This window comes from Salmo salar, chromosome ssa20 (genome assembly GCF_905237065.1).
Source record: "Salmo salar chromosome ssa20, Ssal_v3.1, whole genome shotgun sequence".
In the NCBI taxonomy this organism is placed as follows: Eukaryota; Metazoa; Chordata; class Actinopteri; order Salmoniformes; family Salmonidae; genus Salmo; species Salmo salar.
In genome coordinates, this window is record NC_059461.1 from 64,484,629 (window position 1) to 64,507,916 (window position 23,288).

The 23,288-nt window shown below is 46.5% G+C and overlaps 1 protein-coding gene across 1 annotated transcript in view; it reads right to left on the reverse strand.

Moving 5' to 3' along the window:
• The window catches only part of typx (Tryparedoxin), a 79,975-nt gene that overhangs the window by 3,516 nt on the left and 53,171 nt on the right, over window positions 1-23,288 (reverse strand). The window contains exons 2-7 of the mRNA NM_001173858.1: window positions 15,015-15,132; window positions 12,073-12,206; window positions 7,222-7,322; window positions 6,009-6,115; window positions 4,891-5,070; window positions 3,973-4,097 (exon numbers count right to left, since the gene is read on the reverse strand). Of these exons, the coding sequence (NP_001167329.1) occupies window positions 3,973-4,097; window positions 4,891-5,070; window positions 6,009-6,115; window positions 7,222-7,322; window positions 12,073-12,206; window positions 15,015-15,132 (765 nt within the window). The remainder of the gene's footprint in view (window positions 1-3,972; window positions 4,098-4,890; window positions 5,071-6,008; window positions 6,116-7,221; window positions 7,323-12,072; window positions 12,207-15,014; window positions 15,133-23,288) is intronic.

The following is a 23,288-nucleotide window of genomic DNA, read 5'->3' on the forward strand; positions in this document are numbered from 1 at the left end:
ATGGTCACTGAGAATCACTGTATCAAAGGATAGGATATAGGCCAGCTAGACCCTGTACACTTTGTAAGATAACGCCCTTGTAAAGCGCTGTTAGATCTAGTGAAAAGTGTTATATGTTACATATTATTTAATCAGTAGGTTGTCCTAAATGACAGGGATTTGCCTGTGAGGGTATTGGCTTCTTGATAATTGTTTAATTTCTTCTAACTGTTGAACTGTACTGCCAGTAAGGTAAACAGGAGACAAGTGTTTCTATAAACACCACACTGCTTGGACATAAATAACTAGTGGAGGCCAACCTGTCTGGCTCACAACACACAGTGTGACACAGGCCTCAACCTTTGAACCCTGGGGTCAGGGAGGTTAGCAGGTGAGACTGGCGGCAGACTAAACTATTGTCAGGATCTCCTATTCCTGGTTATACCTGGGAAGAGTCAAGGCAAAGACAGCAACTAGACCCTAAATATCCCATTGAGTCAATTATATAGAAAATACCGTCAATTTAAAAAAAACATAATATACACAAAAGTATGTGGATGTAGCTGATGTGAAATGGCTAGCTAGTTAGCGGGGTGCGCGCTAATAGCGTTTCTATGTGTGCAGAGGGTCCCTGGTTCGAGCCCAGGTAGGGGCGAGGAGAGGGACGGAAGCAATACTGTCACATTGGTGCTGTGACCCAGATCAATGGTTGCTGCAGAAAAGGAGGAGGTCAAAAGGGGGGTGAGTGTAACCGATGTGAAATGGCTAGCTAGTTAGCGGGGTGCGCGCAAATAGCGTTTCAATCGGTGACGTCACTCGCTCTGAGACCTTGAAGTAGTTGTTCCCCTTGCTCTGCAAGGGCTGCGGCTTTTGTGGAGCAATGGGTAACGATGCTTTGAGGGTGGCTGTTGTCTAAGTGTGCAGAGATTCCCTGGTTCAAGCCCAAGTAGGGGCGAGGAGAGGGATGGAAGCAATACTGTTACATGGACACCCCTCCAAATTAGTGGATTCGGCTATTTCAGCCACACTGGTTGCTGACAGGTAGACAAACATTGGCAGTAGAATGGCCTTACTGAAGAGCTCAGTGACATTCAACGTGGCACCGTCATAGGATGCCACCTTTCCAACAAGTCAGTTAATACAATGTCTGCCCTGCTAGAGCTGCCCAGGTCAACTGTAAGTGCAGCTATTGTGAAGTGGAAACGTTTAGGAGCAACAAAGGCTCAGCTGCGAAGTGGTAGGCCACACAAGCTCACAGAGTGCTGAAGCGCGTAAAAATAGTCTGTCCTCGGTTGCAACACTCACTACCGAGTTCCAAACTGTCTCTGGAAGCAACGTCAGCACAAGAACTGTTCGTCGGGAGTTTCATGTAATGTGTTCCCATTACCGAGCAGCCGCACACAAGCCTAAGATCATCATGCCCAATGCCAAGTGTTGACTGGAGTGTTGTAAAGCTCGCTGCCATTGGAATCTGTGTTTGGTGGATGCCAGGAGAACGCTACCTGCCCAAATGCATAGTGCCAACTAAAATTTGGTAGAGGAGGAATAATGGTCTGGGGCTGTTTTTCATGGTTCGGGCTAAGCCCCTTAGTTCCAGTGAAGGGAAATCATAACACTACAGCATACAGTGACATTGTAGACGATTCTCTGCTTCCAACTTCGTGGAAACAATTTGGGGAAGGCCCTTTCCTGTTTCAGCATGACAATGCCCCAGTGCACAAAGCAAGATCCATACAGAAATGGTTTGTCGAGATCGGTGTGGAATAACTTTTTTTACATTTAATTTTTAATTGAACCTTTATTTAACTAGACAAGTCAGTTAAGAACAAATTCTTATTTACAATGACGGCCTACCAAAAGTCAAAAGACTTCCTGCGGGGACAGGGGCTGTGATTAAAATAAATATAGGGCAAAACACACATCACGACAAGAGGGACAACACTACATAAAGAGAGAACTTGACTGGCCTGCTTAGAGCCCTGACCTCAACCCCATCGAACACCTTTGGGATGAATTGGAACACCAACTGCGAGCCAGGTCTAATTGCCCAACATCAGTGCCTGACCTCACTAATACTCTTGTGGCTGAATTGAAGCAAGTCCCCGCAGCAATGTTCCAACATCTAGTGGAAAGCCTTCCCAGAAGAGTGGAGGCTGTTATAGCAGCAAAAAAAACAACCATATTAATGTCCATGATTTTGGAATGAGATGTTTGACGAGCAGGTGTCCACATACTTTTGGTCATGTAGTGTACTGATAGAAACATTTATAAATTACAGTAGACATCTTTATTGCAATCCCACATCAATCAATCCCCATGAATTTTCTGTGTGAATAGGGTGTCTTCCAATTGTCCTACTGTAGGTTGCCAGTCAGTTTCGCTCAGCCCCTGTGTGACATAGCGGGGTAATGAGATCCCCTCTCATTTTCTGCAGGCCAGGCTCTCCCTGTGGGGCTGCCAGCATAGTGCTGTCTCACTGATACAGTAAACCTTCCCCAGCAGCTGGCAGACAGGGCCTGGTCTAGCCACATGCAGGCAGGCCTTAACCAGGCCAGGGCCCTGTAGGCTACATGGGGGTCCATCATGTAACCTCAGCCTCTGCCTGGCATAACAGAGAGCCCAATGGGCCCATGGCAGGGAGTGAAATCTAACAGGGTATACACAGGCTGCATCCAAAATGGTACCCTATTCCCCATAGGGCTCTGGTAAAAAGTAATGCACTATATAGGGAGTTGGGTGCCATTTGGGACTACCCCAGTCTGGAACAGTTCCAGTGCTGGTGAATTCAGATCCAGCTACATGTAACCCAGACGATGAGAAGAAAACTGTGCCTGCCTGCTATAGACTACCAGGGGTGCCAGATTGAACATGCACTTAGAAAGCATTCATTAGAATGGCTCGAGTCCAGATGAACAGAAATACCATTTAATATGCAACAAATCCCCAAAACAAGTGAACGGTAAAGAGAGAGGGTGTTAGTATCTTGTCTTAGCCCCAGCGCCTGTCTGTGACATGTGAACGCGTGCGTCCTTCGGTCTGTCTGTGGCCGTGGAATTTCAAGGCTGTCATGAGAACTGTGTGGCCTCAGGCAGCCAGGCAGATGGTCAGACAGGACAGAGGCAGCACCTGTGCAGTCCCCCATGGCTGAAACCTAGACCATCTGACATGGGACAGCGTCCTGACCTCCCCGAGCTCTGAGCCCTGTGAGCAGGGGAAAGGAGGAAAAGGGGAGCTAGCTAATCTAGTAATTACCGCTGCCCCTGCTGCTAACTCCACAAGCTCCAGAAAGGATGAGAAGGAAAAACAAGAGATAACAAGAGTTAAGAAAATTCCATGATCCCTCCTGCACTGAGGGCTGGCGGAAGGATCGAGAGGGGGATAGAGGGATTCGGGAGGGAGAGGTGCACAGCTATCATCAGACAGACGGCCAGCTGAATTCTGGGCCATGGGCCGTGTGGTGTGCCTCACATAAAAGTGAAAGGGGGTTTCATCCCTCAGAAACTGCCCCTCTGATATTATACTGTAGCTTATTTTTTATATATATTTTTTAATTTAACTAGGGAAGTCAGTTAAGAACACATTTTTATTTACAATGACAGCCTAGAAACAGTGGGTTAACTGCCTTGTTCAGGGGCAGAACGACAGATTTTTACCTTGTCAGCTCGGGGATTCGATCTGGCAACCTTTCGGTTACTGGCCCAACCCTCTAACCACTAGGCACACATTTCTGTGTTGGTTGGTGTTCTCCACCAGAGGATCATGATATGTGATAACTAAAGCAGATGGAACATCATACCAGAGCATAGCAACAAGCAATCACACAGAGACAGACGCCCACAGTAGAGATGTACAGTACACGAGACAAGAATGCAAAACAACTAAAATGCCAAAAGTGAAGACAGATTTCATCAGGTGTGAATATTCTCATCTAGGTCAGCTGGAGGTGTCTGTGTGTGTGTGTGTGTGTGTGTGTGTGCGTGTCCACTATCTAACCTCTCCAGCCACGAAGAAGAGCAGTGGTGTCTCCTCCTCCTTGGCTTTGTACTTAGCCATGATCTTCTCTGCGATTGGCTGGATCAGCTCCTTCGCCGGCTCCAGCTCTCCCTCCTCCTCCGCATCTGAACAAGAGAGAAACACAGGTGTCAAATGTATGAAGAGAGTATAAAGAGTAAAGGTTGAGAGAGATAATGTGTGTGTGAGAGAGAGTGAGACAGAGGAGAGGAAACTGGGCGTGAAGACCAGAGAGAGGACAGGATGAAGAGAGAAAGAAAACCAGCCATGAGAAAAAGGAGCGAAAGAATGTGCCGGACAGGAGGAGAGAGGGGGTGAGTGAACCGACAGATGTACAGATGAGTGAGGAGACAAAAGGAGGAGACAGGGTGAGTGAACGGACAGATGAGCAGACGAGTGAGGAGGCAAACGGAGGAGAGCAGATGGTCTGTGGCTGACCCCTTTGGATCTGATCTCAGGGTGGCCTGAAATCATGAGGTCATCAGTGTGCACCCGGTCACTCCATTCTCACATTGATTTATTATTGTGTCGTCTGGCCTGCTGGCTGTCCTGTCCAGTTTGGCCTGAGCCACTTAGCAGAGCATGGCATCCATCTCTGCCATCTCTCTCACTGCTAACAGCCTAACAGACAGACAATTTTCTTCTCATCCTTCTCTCTACCCTACTCTTGCATATTCTCAAACTTTAAAATAGCATGCGGCCTTACAACTGATCTGTTCACTTTTACTACTTGCACAATATTCTTTAGAATGTACTACTATACATATTCTGAAGGATTGTTTTGGTAGAAACCAGCACTGAATGCTCCTCCATTCACCCACAAAGAGCACGAGGTAGGGCCTCTCGTGGAGGTGCATGGTAGGGACTGACATTGAAATGGTCATCCACTCATCTACTCACCCACAAAGAGCACGAGGCAGGGCCCCTCGTGGAGCTGCACGGCGTTGGACTCGCTGAGCTCCAGTACGGGCCTGGGGTGCCAGGGGAAGAGCCGACACTCTGGGTCATTCAGCACCTCCACACGGCCCTGTCGCGTGATCATGTGACCTTCCGTGTCCAGCAGAATAAGGGTGGGAATACCTGGGGAGGGAGGGTGGGAGAGAGGGAAAAAAGAAAGTGAGAAAGATGGAAACAGGGAGAGAGAACAATCATGAATTGAAGATCTTGCTACTCTGCCACCTCCCCTCCTGTTCTTCCATGTTTTCCAGTCGCTCTCACCACATATGGCTGTCTCTCTCCCACTGTTTATCTGTGTGGTATGGAGGAGCTTAAAGTCCCTCAGAGGCTCTGACCTGCCTCTGCTCTCTGTCTCTCTGTCTCTCTGTCTCTCTCTATCCATTTCTCTGCTCAGACTCCCGCTGCGTTCCCTGTTCAGGAGATTTTTCATAACGCCCGACCCCTTTCTCTCCCACAGCCTTTCAGATTACAATCTCACTGCCGTATTAAACAGCCTTATCAGAAACAGACAGAGTGTGTGTGTTTGGCTGGGAGGAAGGGTGTGTGTGTGTGGTGATGGGTGGGGGCCAGTGTGAATAACAGGGGTTTGAATGGGGAAGCGGGACAGTATCGACCAGTCCTGCAAGCATTCTTAACATTCAGGCAGAAGAGGCAATGAGCCAGCACCTTGACTACAACCACACTACTCCCCTGTGGCCGGACAGACACAGACAGACAGACTTGATGGTGGGGCATTAGCGAGAGACTGGGGTGGGGGGGGGTTATAGAAAAAAAGCCTTGGGAAGAAGGAAAAAGGCAGAGCGAGAAATGACCCTTACTCAGCGAGCGGAACAGTAAACTTGATTACCAGCCCACATTCCTTTAGCTTGAGGGCTATCTGTTCACTGTTCCCTACCCTGACCCAGCACAGAACAGCACACAGAGCTGGCTGCCATTAGGCCGCTTCTCCACATCAACACATCATTTGGCCAGACAGTTAGTGTTTGATACTCACTGAGTCTCGTGTCCAGGAGGACTTCAGTGTATGAGTACAGGAGGAGACATCAGAGATAGTGTTGTACCTTGTATTCCGAAGAGTCTGTTGAGTCGTGATCGTCGGGCCTCGTCTGAGTATGGGACTGCCAACCAAGGCATCTCACTGAAGTACTGCTGAAAGGACTCCTCCGACCTGCGTTGGTTGACAAACACAAAACAACCCTCAGAGTCACTGTCAACTCTGTTTATTCAGTCGATTCAAATTTTTGTCCATTAAAATAACATCAAATTGATCAGAAATACAGTGTAGACATTGTTAATGTTGTAAATGACTATTGTAGCTGTAAACGGCAGATTTTTTATGGAATATCTACATAGGCCCATTATCAGCAACCATCACTCCTGTGTTCCAATGGCACGTTATGTTAAGCTAATCCAAGTTTATCATTTTAAGAACGCTAATTGATCATTAGAAAACCCTTTTGCAATTATGTTAGCACAGTTGAAAACTGTTGTTCTGATTAAAGAAGCAATACACCTGGCCTTCTTTAGACTAGTTGAGTATCTGGAGCATCTGCATTTGTGGGTTTGATTACAGGCTCAAAATGGCCAGAAACAAATAACTTTCTTCTGAGAAATGAAGGCTATTCCATGCGAGAAATTGCCATGAAACTGAAGATCTCGTACAATGCTGTGTACTACTCCCTTCACAGAACAGCGCAAACTGTCTCTCACCAGAATAGAAAGACTGGGAGGCCCCGGTACACAACTGAGCGAGAGGACAAGTACATTCGAGTGTGGAGTTTGTGAAACAGACGCCTCACAAGTCCTCAACTGGCAGCTTCATTAAATAGTACCCGCAAAACACCAGTCTCAATGTCAACAGTGAAGAGGCGACTCCGGGATGCTGGCCTTCTAGGCACTCAACGTGCCATTGGAACACAGGAGTGATGGTTGCTGATAATGGGCCTTTGTACACCTATGTAGATATTCCATTAAAAATGTTTTTTTTTTTTAAATCAACCGTTTCCAGCTCCAATAGTCATTTACAATATTAACAATGTCTACACTGTATTTCTGATCAATTTGATGTTATTTTAATGGACAAAAAATTGTGTGTGTGTGTGTGTGTGTGTGTGTGTGTGTGTGTATATATGTATATGTGCGCGACAGAGAGCGAGAGAGCAACAGAGAGAGAGAGAGAGAGAGAGAGCGCAACAGAGAGAGAGAGAGCGCAACAGAGAGAGCGCGAGACAGAGTGTGTATGCATGTGTGAAGGAAATATTGCATGAGTCTCACCTGTCAGCGCTGACGAACACTATCTCAAACTTCTGACCCGATTCCTTCACAGTGCGATATGATTCTACCAGCACCCGGGTCAGACTGCGGCATGGAGGGCACTGCAGGGACAACACAAACACAATTTCCAAAATGACCTATATTAATCTGTCCCTATACAACTGTATATATATATATATAATGATGACGACAGATGTGTAGTTGTTGAGGTCATCATGGCCTTGGGTGGGTTTTCTGACTGACTCTCTGCAGTACGTCACTCCAATGTTTCACCAGAAACCAGGACTAACATTTTAATTTTGTTTCCTGGGCCATTCAGATGTGAGAACCTAAGTGCTCAGGATTGAACTAAGGATGGTCTTGGCTTGGAGGCATCTGTTGTTGTGTGTATTTTGAGAGCCCTCTCAAGTCAAGCAGGGAGAATGACTTCATAGTCTCTGGTCTAGTGTGTGTGTGTGTGTGTGTGTGTGTGTGTGTGTGTGTGTGTGTGTGTGTGTGTGTGTGTGTGTTGTGTTCCCTCCATGAGTGCGTGCGAGCATGGAGGAGCAGAGCGGCTGGCATTAAGATGGTATCAGAGTGCCAGCGGTGGGACATCAGTCTCTCCCTCTTACAGTATATTCTCTCTTTCCATTCTCCATTTCCTTCTCAGCCTCAGTGACACAAACACGGGGCTCACACACACATAGCTAGTGACGAGGGTAAAGTCAGTGAGGAACTGGGTCGCCTACTCTATCCTGTCGAGGGTCACTTCAGGTTGTTGGTAAAAAGTAATCCCCTGGCCAAGTGCTGGCCATTTCACGCTTGGAGCTGTCTTTTAATGGGGGGGGGATTTACACTTAAGAGAGGGGAATGTAGCCTTAAAATAATACACATAACTATATCAAATTGTATTTGTTACATGCGCTGAAATGTTGATTTACAAGCCCTTAACCAACAATGCAGTTCAAGAAATAGAGATTAGTTTATTTAGTAAATATTTTCTTAAGTAAAAAATAAAATAAAAAGTAACAAAATAAAATAACGAGGCTATATACAGGGGGTACTGGAACCGAGTCAATGTGCGTAGGTACAGGTTAGTCAAGGTCATTTGTACATGTAGGTAGGGGTAAAGTGACAATGCATAGATAAACAAACAGCGAGCAGCAGCAGTGTACAAACAAAGGGGGGAGGGGGTCAATGTAAATAGTCCGGGGTGCAATTTAATTGTTCGTCAGTCTTGTGGCTTGGGGGTAGAAGCTGTAAAGAAGCCTTTTGGACCGAGACTTGGCGCTCCGGTACCTCTTGTTGTGCGGTAGCAGAGAGAACAGGGATGGCAGGAAGCTTGGCCCCAGTGATGTACTGGGCAGTACGCATTACCCTCTGTAGCACCTAACGGTCAGATGCCGAGCAGTTGCCATACCAAGCGGTGATGCAACCGGTCAGGATGCTCTCGATGGTGCAGCTGTAGAACATTTTTGAGGATCTGGGGACCCATGCCAAATCTTTTCAGTCTCCAGAGGAGGAAAAGGCAATGTTGTACACTCTTCACAACTTTATTGGTGTTTTTGGACCATGATAGTTTGTTGTTGATGTGGACATCAAGGAACTTGAAACTCTCGACCCACTCCACTACAGCCCCGATGTTAATGGGGGACTGTTCGGCCCTCCTTTTCCTGTTGTCCACGATCAGCTCCTTTGTCTTGCTCACATTGAAGGAGAGGTGGTTGTCCTTGCACCACACTGCCAGGTCTTTGACCTCCCTATAGGATGTCTCATCGTTGTCGGTGATCAGGCCACCACCATTGTGTCGTCAGCAAACTTAATTATGATGTTGGAGTCGTGCTTGGCCACACAGTCGTGGCTGAACAGGGAGTACAGGAGGGGACTAAGCACACACCCCTGAGGGGCCCCCATGTTGAGGATCAGCGTGGCAGATGTGTTGTTGCCTACCCTTATCACCTGGGGGCAGCTGGTCAAGAAGTCCAGGATCCAGTTGCAGAGGGAGGTGTTTAGTCCCAGGGTCCTTAGCTTAGTGATGAGCTTTGTAGGCACTATGGTGTTGAACGCTGAGTTGTAGTCAATGAACAGCATTCTCACATAGGTGTTCCTTTTGTCCAGGTAGGAAAGGGCGGGAAAGGGCAGTGTGGAGTGCGATTGAGATTGCGTCATCTGTGGATCTGTTGGGGCGGTTTGCGAATTGAAGTGGGTCCAGGGTTTCCAGGATGATGGTGTTGATGTGAGCCATGACCAGCCTTTCAAAGCACTTCATGGCTATCGACATGAGTGCTAGGGGGCGGTAGTCATTTAGGCAGGTTACCTTCGATTTCTTGGGCACAAGGACTATGGTGGTCTGCTTGAACCATGTAGGTATTACAGAGTCGGTCAGGGAGAGGTTGAAAATGTCAGTGAAGACACTTGCCAGTTGGTCTAACATGCTCGGAGTACATGTCCTGGTAATCCGTCTGGCCCTGCGGCCTTGTTAATGTTGACCTGTTTAAAAGGTCTTGCTCATATTAGCTACGGAGAGCGTGATCACACAGCCGCCCAGAACAGCTGGTGCTCTCATGCATGCTTCAGTGTTGCTTGCCTCGAAGCGAGCATAAAAAGGCATTTAGCCTGTCGGGTAGGCTCGCGTCACTGGGCAGCTCGCGGCTGGGTTTCCCTTTGCAGTCCGTAATGGTTTGCAAGCCCTGCCACATCCGACGAGCATCAGAGCCAGTGTAGTAGGATTCAATCTTAGTCCTGTATTGACGCTTTGCCTGTTTGATGGTTCTTTTGAGGGCATAGCAGGATTTCTTATAAGCGTCCGGATCAGTGTCCCACTCCTTGAAAGCGGCAGCTCTAGCCTTTAGCTCGGTGCGGATGTTGCCTGTAATCCATGACTTCTCGTTGGGATATGTACATACGGTCACTGTGGGGACAACGTCGTTGATGCACTTATTGATGAAGCCGGTGACTCAGGTGGTATACTCCTCAATGCCATTGGATGAATCCCGGAACATATGTGCTAGCAAAACAGTCCTGTAGCGTAGCATCTGCATCATCTGACCACTTCCGTATTGAGCGAGTCACTGGTACTTCCTGCTTTAGTTTTTGCTTGTAAGCAGGAGGATAGAATTATGGTCAGATTTGCCAAATAGAGGGCGAGGGAGAGCTTTGTATGCATCTCTGTGTGTGGAGTAAAGGTAGTCAAGAGTTGTTTTCCCTCTGGTTGCACAGGTGACATGCTGGGAGAAATTAGGTAAAACGGATTTAAGTTTTCCCGCATTAAAGTCCCCGGCCACTAGGAGCACTGCTTCTGGATGAGCATTTTCTTGTTTGCTTATGGCCTTACACAGCTTGTTAAGTACGGCCTTAGTGCCAGCATCGGTTTGTGGTGGTAAATAGATGGCTACGAAAAATATAGATGAAATCTCTTGATAGATAGTGTGGTCTACAGCTTATCATGAGGTACTCTACCTCAGGCGGGCAATACCGAGACTTCCTTAATATTCGACATTGATCAGCAGCTGTTATTGACAAATAGACACACACCACTACCCCTTGTCTTACCGGACGTAGCAGTTCTGTCCTGCCGATGCACGGAAAATCCAACCAAATGTATATTATCCGTGTCGTTGTTCAACCACGATTCTGTGAAACATAACATATTTCAGTTAATGTCCCGTTGGTAGAATAGTCTCGAACGGAGCTCATACAGTTTATTCTCCAGAGATTGCACATTGGCCAATAGAACAGATGGTAGAGGCGGGTTACGCACTCGCTGACGAATTCTCAAAGCACACCGATCTCCGCCCCCTGTACCTCTGTCTTTTCTTCACGCGAATGACAGGGATTTGGGCCTGGTCTTCGGAGAAACAGTATATCCTTCACGTCGGACTCATTAAAGAAAAAATCTTCGTCCAGTTCGAGGTGAGTAATCGCTGTTTTGATATCCAGAAGCTCTTTTCGGTCATAGGAGACGGTAGCAGCAACATTATGTACTAAATAAGTTACAAACAATGCATAAAAACACACAAAATAGCAAAGTTGGTTAGGAGCCCGTAAAATGGCAGCCATCCCCTCCGGCTCCATTGTCATAGCTTTTGTAGTTATATATGTACATAGTTACCTCGTACCCCTGCAAATTGACTTGGAACTGGTACTCCCTGTATATAGCCATGCTATTTTTACTCGTTATTGTTATTCACTGTGTATTTATTCCTCATGTCACTATTTCTATTTTATCTTTAACTCTGCATCGTTGGAAAAGGACCGGTAAGTAAACATTTCACTGTTACTCCTACACCTGTTGTTTGTGAAGCATGTGACAAACAAAATGTACAAATTTGTATTGGTTTGGAAAGTGGGCCAGTCAGTGCGTTATGGCTAGGTGCTGACTGGTCTCTGGAGCTGAAAGCAGCACTGGCAGCTGGAGGGGCGTCTGCGGCCTGTGTGTGTGTGTGTGTGTGTGTGTGTGTGTGTGTCATCAGCTGAGCTCATCAGTGACACAAGCCTTTCATGCGTCACCAAGTCACGACCTTCACACGGATGGGCAAGCCCAGCACTGACAGAGACAATGGATCTGACGCCCACTGCCCACTTTAAAAGGGCACTAGTTGGTGATGACGGCAAGGAGTGGGATAACTAGCTACTGTAGTCCCAGACAATGGAAGTCACCGAACTACTCAGTCCATTCCCTGGCTACCGGCTGCTGTGTTTCCTTCCGCTGTGCCCTGCCGCCCCGCCCTGGCTTTCATAAGGCTACTGCTCATATCAGAGGACAGCTGGGTGCCTGAAAAGGAAAATGAGGGTCCTTTCCCTCCCTCCCTCCCTCCCTCCCTCCCTCCCTCCCTGCGTGTGTGTGTCCTTCCCGGCCCCCCCACCACTTACCCAGTGTGCTGAGAAGTACACTCCCACATAGTGGCCCTCCAGGGAGCTGATGTCTGTCGTCTGCCTGTTGTTCCTGAGCAGAGGGCCGGCCACCACCTCCGCAAAGGGCTTGGGCCCCCAGGGGAACTCCAGGCCTGAGAGAGGGGGGGCAAGGGGGGAGGAGGGAGAAAAGGACAGAGGTAAAGAGGGGGTGAGGGAATGAGGGAGAAGTAGGGTGGGAGGGAGGGTTTGGTGTTGGGGAGAAAGGATAGAGAGACAAGGGTCTGATTAGTGAACAGAGAAGAGCTTTTTCTGTGTGTGAGAAACTCCCCATTCAAAACCAGAGCACTCTCTCCATCCCCCTGGCACAGCTATTAGATATTAAATACATGCACATGTGCCCAGCATTTGTCATACAAACACCTAAACCCAGTGTGTCTCCTTCTCACAAGCTCTTTTGTAATCCATGTCATCTGTGTTTGGAAATGGGACCGCACAACAAATGCAAAATTAGATTTGAATGATTATTGAAAGCCATGCTTTTCAATTTCCCATATAGCTACAGGGAGCGCTGCCAGCCTTACTCCCTCTCGTTTCTTTTTCAAGGTGTCTTCATTGTTAGTGTCAAGCACAAGAGATGCATTTGGGATGACCAAATAATAAGGTGTAATCATAAATAAAGCGCTGTAGGCAGGGATGTAAAGGTTCCTTTATGTGGGCCTTCCTCTATAGGCCTTCATTAGGCAGGGCTGACACATCCCCACTGCCTCTGCCGCTGTAGCCTTTTATTGTTGTCCCCATTCACACTGTAAAAGTGCCCTCCTTCCTGGTGCTGCAGGCAACTTCTCCTCCACTTAAGACAGCTAGGCCCTTTCACAATGCTGAAAGAGAGAGTGTCCTGAATTCTCAACCACTCTCCCCCTTACCCCCCAGCCCACCTCAAACTCTTACTACCCCACCTGTAACCCCCGTCTCCCTTCCTCACTACAACGCAAACACACCCCTTTTCTGCTACCGCTAACCTCTAACAACTCTGAAAGAGGAGGGGATGGATGAATCTCTTCTTTACCACATCTAGTTGGTGTTAATGAATCATGGGAATGATACAGTATGCAGTCTACTGTGGGCTGGGATGGAGACTGGGATTCATTAAGCAGACAGAGGATCTGTCATACAGTTCAGCTCGTGAAATCCATTCCCCTGCACCACGTGTTCTACTGCCACCATGCCTACTCTCTCCACTCTCCCTCGCAATTCAATTCAAGGGCTTTATTGGCATGGGAAGCATATGTTAAATTTGCCAAAGCAAGTAAAGTAGATAATAAACAAAAGTGAAATAAACAAAAATGTACAGTAAACATTACACTCACAGAAGTTCCAAAAGAATAAAGCCATTTCAAATGTCATATTACATCTATATACAGTGTTATAATAATGTGCAAATAGTTAAAGGACAAAAGGGAAAATAAATTTACAATGGTGTTTGTTCTTCACCGGTTGCCCTTTTCTTCTGGCAACAGGTCACAAATCTTGCTGCTGCGATTGCACACTGTGGTATTTCACCCAGTAGATATGGGAGTTTATCAAATTTGGGTTTGCTTTCGAATTTTTGTGGCTCTGTTAATCTGAGAGAAATATCTCTCTAATATAGTCATTCATTTGGCAGGAGGTTAGGAAGTGCAGCTCAGTTTCCACCTCATTTTGTGGGCTGTGTGCACATAGCCTGTCCTCAAGGTCTGCCTACGGCGGCCTTTCTCAATAGCAAGGCTATGCTCACTTAGTCTGTACATAGTCAAAGCTTTCCTTAAGTTTGGGTCAGTCACAGTGGTCAGGTATTCTGCCACTATATACTCTCTGTTTAGGGCCAAAAGCATTCTAGTTTACTCAGTTTTTTTGTTAATTCTTTCCAATGTGTCAAGTAATTATCTTTTTGTTTTCTTCTCATGATTTGGTTGGGTCTAATTGTGTTGCTGTCCTGGGGCTCTGTGGGGTCTGTTTGTGAACAGAGCCCGAGGACCAGCTTTCTTAGGGGGCTCTTCTCCAGGTTAATTTCTCTGTAGGTGATGGTTTTGTTATGGAAGGTTTGGGAATCGCTTCCTTTTAGGTGGTTGTATAATTTAACGTCTCTTTTCTGAATTTTGATAATTAGCGGTTATCGGACTAATTCTGCTCTGCATGCATTATTTGGTGTTTTACGTTGTACACTGAGGATATTTTTGCAAAATTCTGCATGCAGTCTCAATTTGGTGTGTGTCCCATTTTGTGAATTCTGGGTTGGCAGGCAGATCCCAGACCTCACAACCATAAACGGCAATGGGTTCTATAACTGATTTGAGTATTTTTTGCGAAATCCTAATTGGTAAGTCAAATTTGATGTTCCTTTTGATGGTATAGAAGTCCCTTCTTGCCTTGTCTCTCAGCTCGTTCACAGCTTGGTGGAAGTTACCTGTGGCGCTGATGTTTAGGCCGAGGTATGTATTGTTTTGTGTGTCATCTTGGGCAACGGTGTCTAGATGGAATTTGTATTTGGACCTTTTTTGGAACACCCCCTCTCTGACTAATGGGCCCTTCTCATGTTGTGCAATAAGGGCTCTAAAGAGCAGGATGTCAAAATATTGTGATTTTTTGGCCATGAGAGGACATCCTCTCATGTACCAGAAAGGAATGCAAGTCTGCTCTTGCGAACAGGCAGTCTCCCACTTAAAAGCAGGGAAATTATAGGTCTGCAGATGTGGGAATAAGACAGGGAACTTTATAATATTCATGCAATACCAGAACAGGACACAAATTGAGAAATATGGCCAACTGGTGAAGGATGTGGCACAGAAACTTCGCAATATGAAATTCTGACAAGGCATTTTTCATGTAATAAACTGTATGCTTGTTTGCGCGTGTGTGTGTCTGTGTGCCCATGCCCGTGCAGTTGCTCAGTGCTGAGGCTCAGTCTGACTGAGGATATTTACCTTTGGGGTCATCTCTCACCACCAGTAGTCCGTTCCGACACACCACCTTCCCTGTGGCTGCATCCACAAACACCAGCGAGGGAATACTGGTCACCTTGTACTTGTTCCACAGCTTCATCTGGACAGACAGAGAGGAGAGAAATGGGAAATATGCTGTTAGTATAAGACACCTATACTCTGGTTAATCGTCCAAGCAACAGGAAGAGAAAATCAAACAAATAAAAAGAAAAGTAATTGAATATCGTACATCTTACTATAGTTGTTTTCCATCTAGTTTATAACATTTATTGATAAATAATTATTTATCAGACATCAATTGATATCCAGAAGTTTATAGGACAACAGCCATTTTCACTATCATTACACAGAAGTGTGGAAGTACCAGTATCCATTTACAAGGCAAGCTGTTTCTCTGAAGTATAAAGGGACTAGAAAATGAGCCAGGTTGAATAAAACAGCAGCAGAGACGCAGCCTGCGGTAAATTAGCTGAAGGCTAGAATCACACTATATCTAACTTTAAAGTAACTGGCATTCACAAGGAGCGTTTCGCCCCTGCTGTGTCATGAATCATATCAAATTTTATTGATCACATACACATGGTTAGCATATGTTAAGTTCCAACAGTGCAATAATATCTAACAATTCAACAACAACTACTTAACACACACAAATCTAAGTAAAGGGATGGAATAAGAATATGTACATATAAATATATGGATGAGTGATGACCGAGCGGCATAGGCAAGATGGTATAGAATATAGTATATACATATGAGATGAGTAATGCAAGATATGTAAACATTATTAAAGTGGCATTATTAAAGTGACTAGTGATCCATTTATTAAAGTGGCCGATGATTTTGAGTCTGAATTTAGGCAGTCTGATGGCCTTAGAAGCTGTTTTTCAGTCTTTCGGTCCCAGCTTTGATACACCTGTACTGACCTCGCCTTCTGGATGGTAACGGGGTGAACAGGCAGTGGCTCGGGTGGTTGTTGTCCTTGAATAACTTTTTGGCCTTCCAGTAACATGGGATTCTGTAGGTGTCCTGGAGGGCAGGTAGTTTACCCCCGGTGATGCGTTGTGCAGACCGCACCACCCTCTGGAGAGCCTTGAGGTTGTGGGCGGTGCAGTTGCCGTACCAGGCGGTAATACAGCCCGACATGATGCTCTCAATTGTCCATCTGTAAAAGTTTGTGAGGGTTTTAGGTGACAAGCCAAATTTCTTTCGTCTCCTGGAGGTTGAAGAGGCGCTGTTGTGCCTTCCTCACCACACTGTCTGTGTGGGTGGACAATTTCAGTTTGTCTGTGATGTGTACGCCAAAGAACTTTAAAAAAACGTTCCACCTTCTCCACTGCTGTCCCATCGATGTGGATGGGGGGTGCTCCCTCTGCTGTTTCCAGAAGTCCATGATCATCTCCTTTGTTTTGTTGACGTTGAGTGAGGTTTTCCTGACACCACACTCCGAGTGCCCCCGAGTGACCTCCCTGTAGGCTGTCTCGTCGTTGTTGATAATAAAGCCCACTTCTGTTGTGTCGTCTGCAAACTTGCTGATTGAGTTGGAGGTGTGCATGGCTGCGCAGTAATGGGTGAACAGGGAGTACAGGAGGGGGCTGAGCACGCACCCTTGTGGGGCCCCAGTGTTGAGGATCAGTGAAGTGATGTTGTTTCCCACCTTCACTAATAAGAGCAACACGACGTAAAAGGAGCAGAAAAATCTACACTTGATAAAAACCTTATCACCGACTCTGCACTATACCGCATAGAAATAGAAATCACTTAATTTAGCCTTTCTTCGAGTGAGGAAAAAACTGTAAATGATTCTGTCTATTCAATAAAGTATGTGACGCAAGCATACCTCCACAGGAATTAACATCTAATTACACTGGACAAAAATATAAACACGGCATGCAACAATTTAAGATTTTACCGAGTTACAGTTCATATAAGGAAATCAGTCAATTGAAATGAATTAAATTAGGCCCTAATCTATGGATTTCACCTGACTGGGAATACAGATATATAACAGCTGGTGCATGATATCTAAGGAGGTCTCGAGCTATTGCACGATATCTAAGGAGGTCTCGAGCTATTGCTCACCTGAGGTAGAGTATCTCATGATAAACTGTAGACCACACTACCTACCTAGAGAGTTTTCATCTGTATTTTTCATAGCTGTTTACAAACCACCACAGTCGGAGGCTGGCACTAAGACAGCATTGAATGAGCTGTATTCGCTATAAGCAAACAACAAATCGCTCACCCAGAGGCGGCGCTCCTAGTAGCCAGGGACTTTAATGCAGGGAAACTTAAATCCATTTTACCAAATTTCTATCAGCATATTAAATGTGCAACCAGAGTAAAAGTAACTCTGGACCACCTATACTCCACACACAGAGACACAAACAAAGCTCTCCCCTCCTCATTCCTGCTTATAAGCAAAAATTAAAGCAGTGACTAGATCAATAAAAAAGTGCTCAGATGAAGCAGATGCTAAGCTACAGGACTGTTTTGCTAGCACAGACTGGAATATGTTCCGGGATTCCTCTGATGACATTGAGGAGTACACCACATCATTCATTGGCTTCATCAATAAGTGCATCGAGGACGTCGTCCCCACATTGACCGTACGTACATACATACCACAACCAGAAGCCATGGATAACAGGCAACATCCGCACTGAGCTAAAGGCTAGAGCTGTCGCTTTCAAGGAGCGGGACTCTAACCCAGAAGCTTATAAGAAATCTCGCTATGCCCTCCGACGAACCATCAAACAGGAAAAGCATCATTACAGGACTAAGATTGAATCGTACTACACCGGCTCTGACGCTAGCCGGGTGTGGCAGGGCTCGCAAACCATCACAGACTACAAAGGGAGAGCTGCCCAGTGACACAAGCCTACCAGATTAGCTAAACTACTTCTATGCTCGCTTCGAGGCAAATAACAGTGTAACATGCATGAGAGCATCAGCTGTTCCGGAAGACTGTGTGATCACGCTCTCCGCAGCCGATGTGAGTAAGACCTTTAAACAGGTCAACATTCACAAGGCCGCAGTGCCAGACGGATTACCAGGACGTGTACTGCGAGCATGCGCTGACCAACTGACAAGTGTCATCACTGACATTTTCAGCCTCTCCCTGTCAGAGTCTTTAATGCCAACATGTTTTAAGCATACCACCATAGTGCCTGTGCCCAAGAACACTAAGGTAACCTGCTTAAACGACTACCGACCCATAGCACTCACGTCTGTAACCATGAAGTCCTTCGAAAGGCTGGTCATAGCTCACATCAACACCATTATCAACACCCAGAAACCCTGGACCCACTCCAATTTGCATACAGCCCCAACAGATCCACAGATGATGCAATCTCTATTGCACTCCACACTGCCCTTTCCCACCTGGACAAAAGGAACACCTATGTGAGAACGCTATTCATTGACTACAGCTCAGAGTTCAACACCATACTGCCCTCAAAGCTCATCAATAAGCTAAGGACCCTGGGACTAAACACCTCCCTCTGCAACTGGATCCTGGACTTCCTGACGGGCCGCCCCCAGGTGATAAAGGGTAGGTAACAACACATCCCCCACGCTGATCCTCAACATAGGGGCCCCTCAGGGGTGTGTGCTCAGTGTGCTCCTGTACTCCCTGTTCACTCATGACTGCAAGGCCACTCCATCACCATCATTAAGTTTGCCGATGACACAACATTGGTAGGCCTGATCACCGACGAGACAGCCTATAGGGAGGTCAGAGACCTGGCCGTGTGGTGCCAGGACATCAACCTCTTCCTCAACGTGATTAAGACAAAAGGAAATTATTGTGGACTACAGGAAAAGGAGGACCGAGCACACCCTCATTCTCGTCGACGGGGCTGCAGTGGAGCAGGTTGAGAGCTTTACGTTCCTTCATGTCCACATCACCAAAAAACTATTATGGTCCAAGCACACCAAGACAGTCGTGAAGAGGGCACGACCAAACCTATTCCCCCTCTGGAGACTGAAAAGATTTGGCATGGGTCCTCAAATCCTACAGCTGCACCATCATTGAGAGCATCCTGACTGGATCCTGCATCCTGACTGCATCACAGCCTGGTATGGCAACTGTTCGGCCTCCAACCGCAAGGCACTACAGAGGGTAGTGTGAACGGCCCAGTACATCACTGGGGCCAAGCTTCCTGCCATCCAGGACCTCTATACCAGTCTGTGTCAGAGGAAGGCCCTAACAATTGTCAAAGACTCCAGCCACCCTAGTCATAGAGTGTTCTCTCCGCCACCGCACGACAAACGGTACCGGAGCACCATGTCTAGGTCCAAGAGGCTTCTAAACAGCTTCTACACCCAAGCCATAAGACTCCTGAACAACTAATCAAATGGCTACCCAGACTATTTGCATTGCCCCCCCTCCTCCTCTTTTACACCGCTGCTACTCTCTGTTGTTATCATCTATGCATAGTCACTTAAATAACTCTACCTACATGTACATATTACCTCAACTAACCGGTGCCCCCGCATATTGACTCTGTACCGGTTCCCTCCCTGTATATAGTCTCGCTACTGTTATTTTACTGCTGCTCTTTAATTACTTGTTTCTTTTATTTTTTTATTCTTATCCGTATTTTTTTAAACTGCATTTTTGGTTAGGGGCTCGTAAGTAAGCATTTAACTGTAAGGTTGTATTCGACGCATGTGACTAATACTATTTGATTTGAGATATGCATCTGTCGGTCACAGATACCTTAACAAAAAAGTAGGGGTGTGGGTCAGAAAACCAGTCAGTACATGGTATGACTCATGCAGCACGACATCTCCTTTGCATATAATTGATCAGGCTGTTGATTGTGGCCTGTGGAATATTGTCCCACTCCCCTTCAATGGCTGTGTGAAGTTGCTGAATATAGTTGTTTAATCAGTTTCTTGATATGCCACACCTGTCAGGTGGATGGATTATTTGGCAAAGGAGAAATGCTCACAACGAGGGATGTAAACTAATTTGTGTAAAACATTTTAGAGAAATACGCTTTTTGTGCATATGGAAAATGTCTGGGATCTTTTATTTCAGCTCATGAAACATGGGACCAACACTTTACATGTTGCGTTTATATTATTGTTCAGTGCATAATGACTGTTGTGACTGTATATTGTGACTTGATATGAATATAAAACATACTGCATAAAATCGGAAACAGACTCTTTATGACCACAAATGTTTGAAACTGGGACTATTTATAGGTGTATATGTTCAGTGTAGTCCGACGACAGAGCACATCAAGATCAATCTCACACAGTGGAAACTCACTTTCCATATCATAGGGAAGAATATGGGCGTTGCTTGAAATGACTAGCTCCTGAAGAATAGCACTGAGAGTCAGAGGTCTATTTCCTGAGAGTTGTCTGAGAAGCATAGAAATATTGATGTTTGAAAGTCTGAGAGCAAGTCTGAGCCAGAATTGTACCAGTGACCTTGAGATAGCCAAGCCAATACACTAAGGACTGCACCAGTCCAGACAATTTGGTATAGGCACATAGTACCATATAATGATTTTAGCACTGTGGTCTCTCTAGTAATTTCAGTGAAAGGGAGAGATAGATGTAGGAGTGAGGCCTGTCTGTCTCAGTGGGGGAAGCCTCCAGTTGGGTTCAGTTACAGTTATGCTCCAGTCCAGGCCTGGCTGATGAAAAACTTTTGTTTCTAATAAAAACAATGACTTCACTTCGGGAGCCAAGTTAGCATTCTGATGTGCAGACGGATTCAGGGAGGCTCAGGCTGCTCAGGGAAATTGGCGTTTTACAGGGTATGGGTTCCCTCGACTGGGACTGTACAGGGAGGGACCTCCTCTCTACTGTGGAACTGGAAGAGGAGTGTTCAACCCCCACCAGGTCCTCTATGAGCAGGCATCTCTCTGGTCAGTGTGCCTACCTGTCCTGGGAGTGGAAGACCCAAGACCTCTGGAGTGGAGTATGGCTGTCGTGCTGGCATAGCAGTCAGACGTCTTTGTCCTGTCATGTCCCTTGTATATATCTTTTTACATATTTTACTTCGCATATCTTTTAAAAATATTTTCCTAAACCTCAACTTCTAAATACTCTACTGCAACCCAACTCACCCAATGTGGCGTGGATCCGTTTTGTTTTCTAAAGTATTTCTATTTACTTCAGATCTGGAATCCCTCAACTGAAGCTAGCCAGCTAACTACCTACCAGCTATCAGTCAGCAAACCATTGCTAGCGGTCATCAGCTAACCTTTAGCTCGGAAAGCTCTCGCCAGTTCGAACAACGTGACTCAAACCAGAGCATAACGGACCTATTATTATTTTTATTTTTTCACCCATATCCCCCGGATTTCTACCGCAAACTCTGAACATTTTCATCTGGATCTTCGCAACTAGCTAACCGCAATCACGGCTTGCGTTTCATCCCGGAGCAAGCACCAATTAGCCTGAAGCTAGCCCGGCCAGGTCTCCGCTGCTACCACCGAAGCCCACTCCTGGGCTACAATATCCGGACCCCTTCTACTGCCGGTATGGGGCACAGAACCCCGCCGTTCCGCTATGACTGGAATACCGACATAATCTGCCCGAGGATTCCAACAGGCCCCTCAGGCACGACGTCCGCTGAAGGCCCATTCTGCTAACCGCGGCCTACTAGCTACCTAGAGCTACTTGGAAACCTACTAATTCCACGACTGGTCTATCGACGTCACCGCACGAAGAGGCAAAAACAGACTTACCTCCATCGCGACGTCCCCCAAAGGCTAACTTGCTTGCCCCGGTTTGGTAACTGCTATCTTGCTTGCCCCAGTCTGCTAACTGCTAGCTTGCCTGCCCCGGTCTGCTAACTGCTAACCCCGGTCTGCCAACTGCTTGCTTGCTAACACGGTCTGCTAACCGCTAGCTTGCCAGCCCCGGTCTGCTAACTGCTAGCTTGTATAGCCCCGGCCTACTAACTGTTAGCTTGTTAGCATCGGCCTGCTAACTGTCTGAATCGCTGTGTCCCCAGTCAGCCCAACCACTCACTGGACCCATATGTTCACTTGGCTACGCATGCCTCTCTCTAACATCAATATGCCTCGTCCATTACTGTCCTGGTTAGTGATTACTGTCTTATTTCACTGTAGAGCCTCTAGCCCTGCTTAATATGCCTTAACCAACCATGTTGTTCCACCTCCTACATATACGATGACATCACCTGGTTTAAACGTCTCTAGAGACTATATCTCTCTCATCATTACTCAATGCCTAGGTTTATCTCCAATGTACTCTCATCCTACCTTACCTTTGTCTGTACACTATGCCTTGAATCTATGCTATCGTGTCCAGAAACCTGCTCCTTTTACTCTCTGTTCCGAACGTGCTAGATGGCCAGTTCGTATAGCCTTTAGCCGTAACCTTATCCTACTTCTCCTCTGGTGATGTGGAGGTTAATCCAGGTCCTGCAGTGCCTAGCTCCACTCCCACTCCCCAGGTGCTCTCATTTCTTGACTTCTGTAACCGTAAAAGCCTTGGTTTCATGCACGTTAACATTAGAAGCCTACTCTCTAAGTTTGTTTTACTCACTGCTTTAGCACACTCTGCCAACCCGGATGTCTTAGCCGTGTCTGAATCCTGGCTTAGGAAAACCACCAAAAACCCTGAAATCTCCAACGTTAACTATAACATTTTCCGCCAAGATAGAACTGCCGAAGGGGGCGGTGTTGCAATCTACTACAAATATAGCCTGCAGAGTTCTGTATTACTATCCAAGTCTGTACCCAAACAATTCCAGCTTCTACTTCTAAAAATTCACAGTTCCAGAAACAAGTCTCTCACTGTTGACGCTTGCAATAGACCTCCTTCTGCCCCCAGCTGTGCCCTCAATACCATATGTGAATTGATTGCCCCCCATCTATCTTCTGAGCTCGTGCTACTAGGTGACCTAAACTGGGACATGCTTAACACCCCAGCCATCCTACAATCTAAGCTTGATGCCCTCAATCTCACACAAATGATCAATGAACCTACCAGGTACAACCCCAAATCCGTAAACACGTGCACCCTCATAGATGTCATCCTAACTAACTCGCCCTCCAAATACACCTCTGCTGTTTTCAATCAAGATCTCAGCGATCACTGCCTCATTGCCTGTATCCGTAATGGGTCTGCGACCAAACGACCACCCCCATCACTGTCAAACACTCCCTAAAACACTTCTGCGAGCAGGCCTTTCTAAATCGACCTGGCCGGGGTATCCTGGAATGACACTGACCTCATCCCGTCAGTAGATGATGCCTG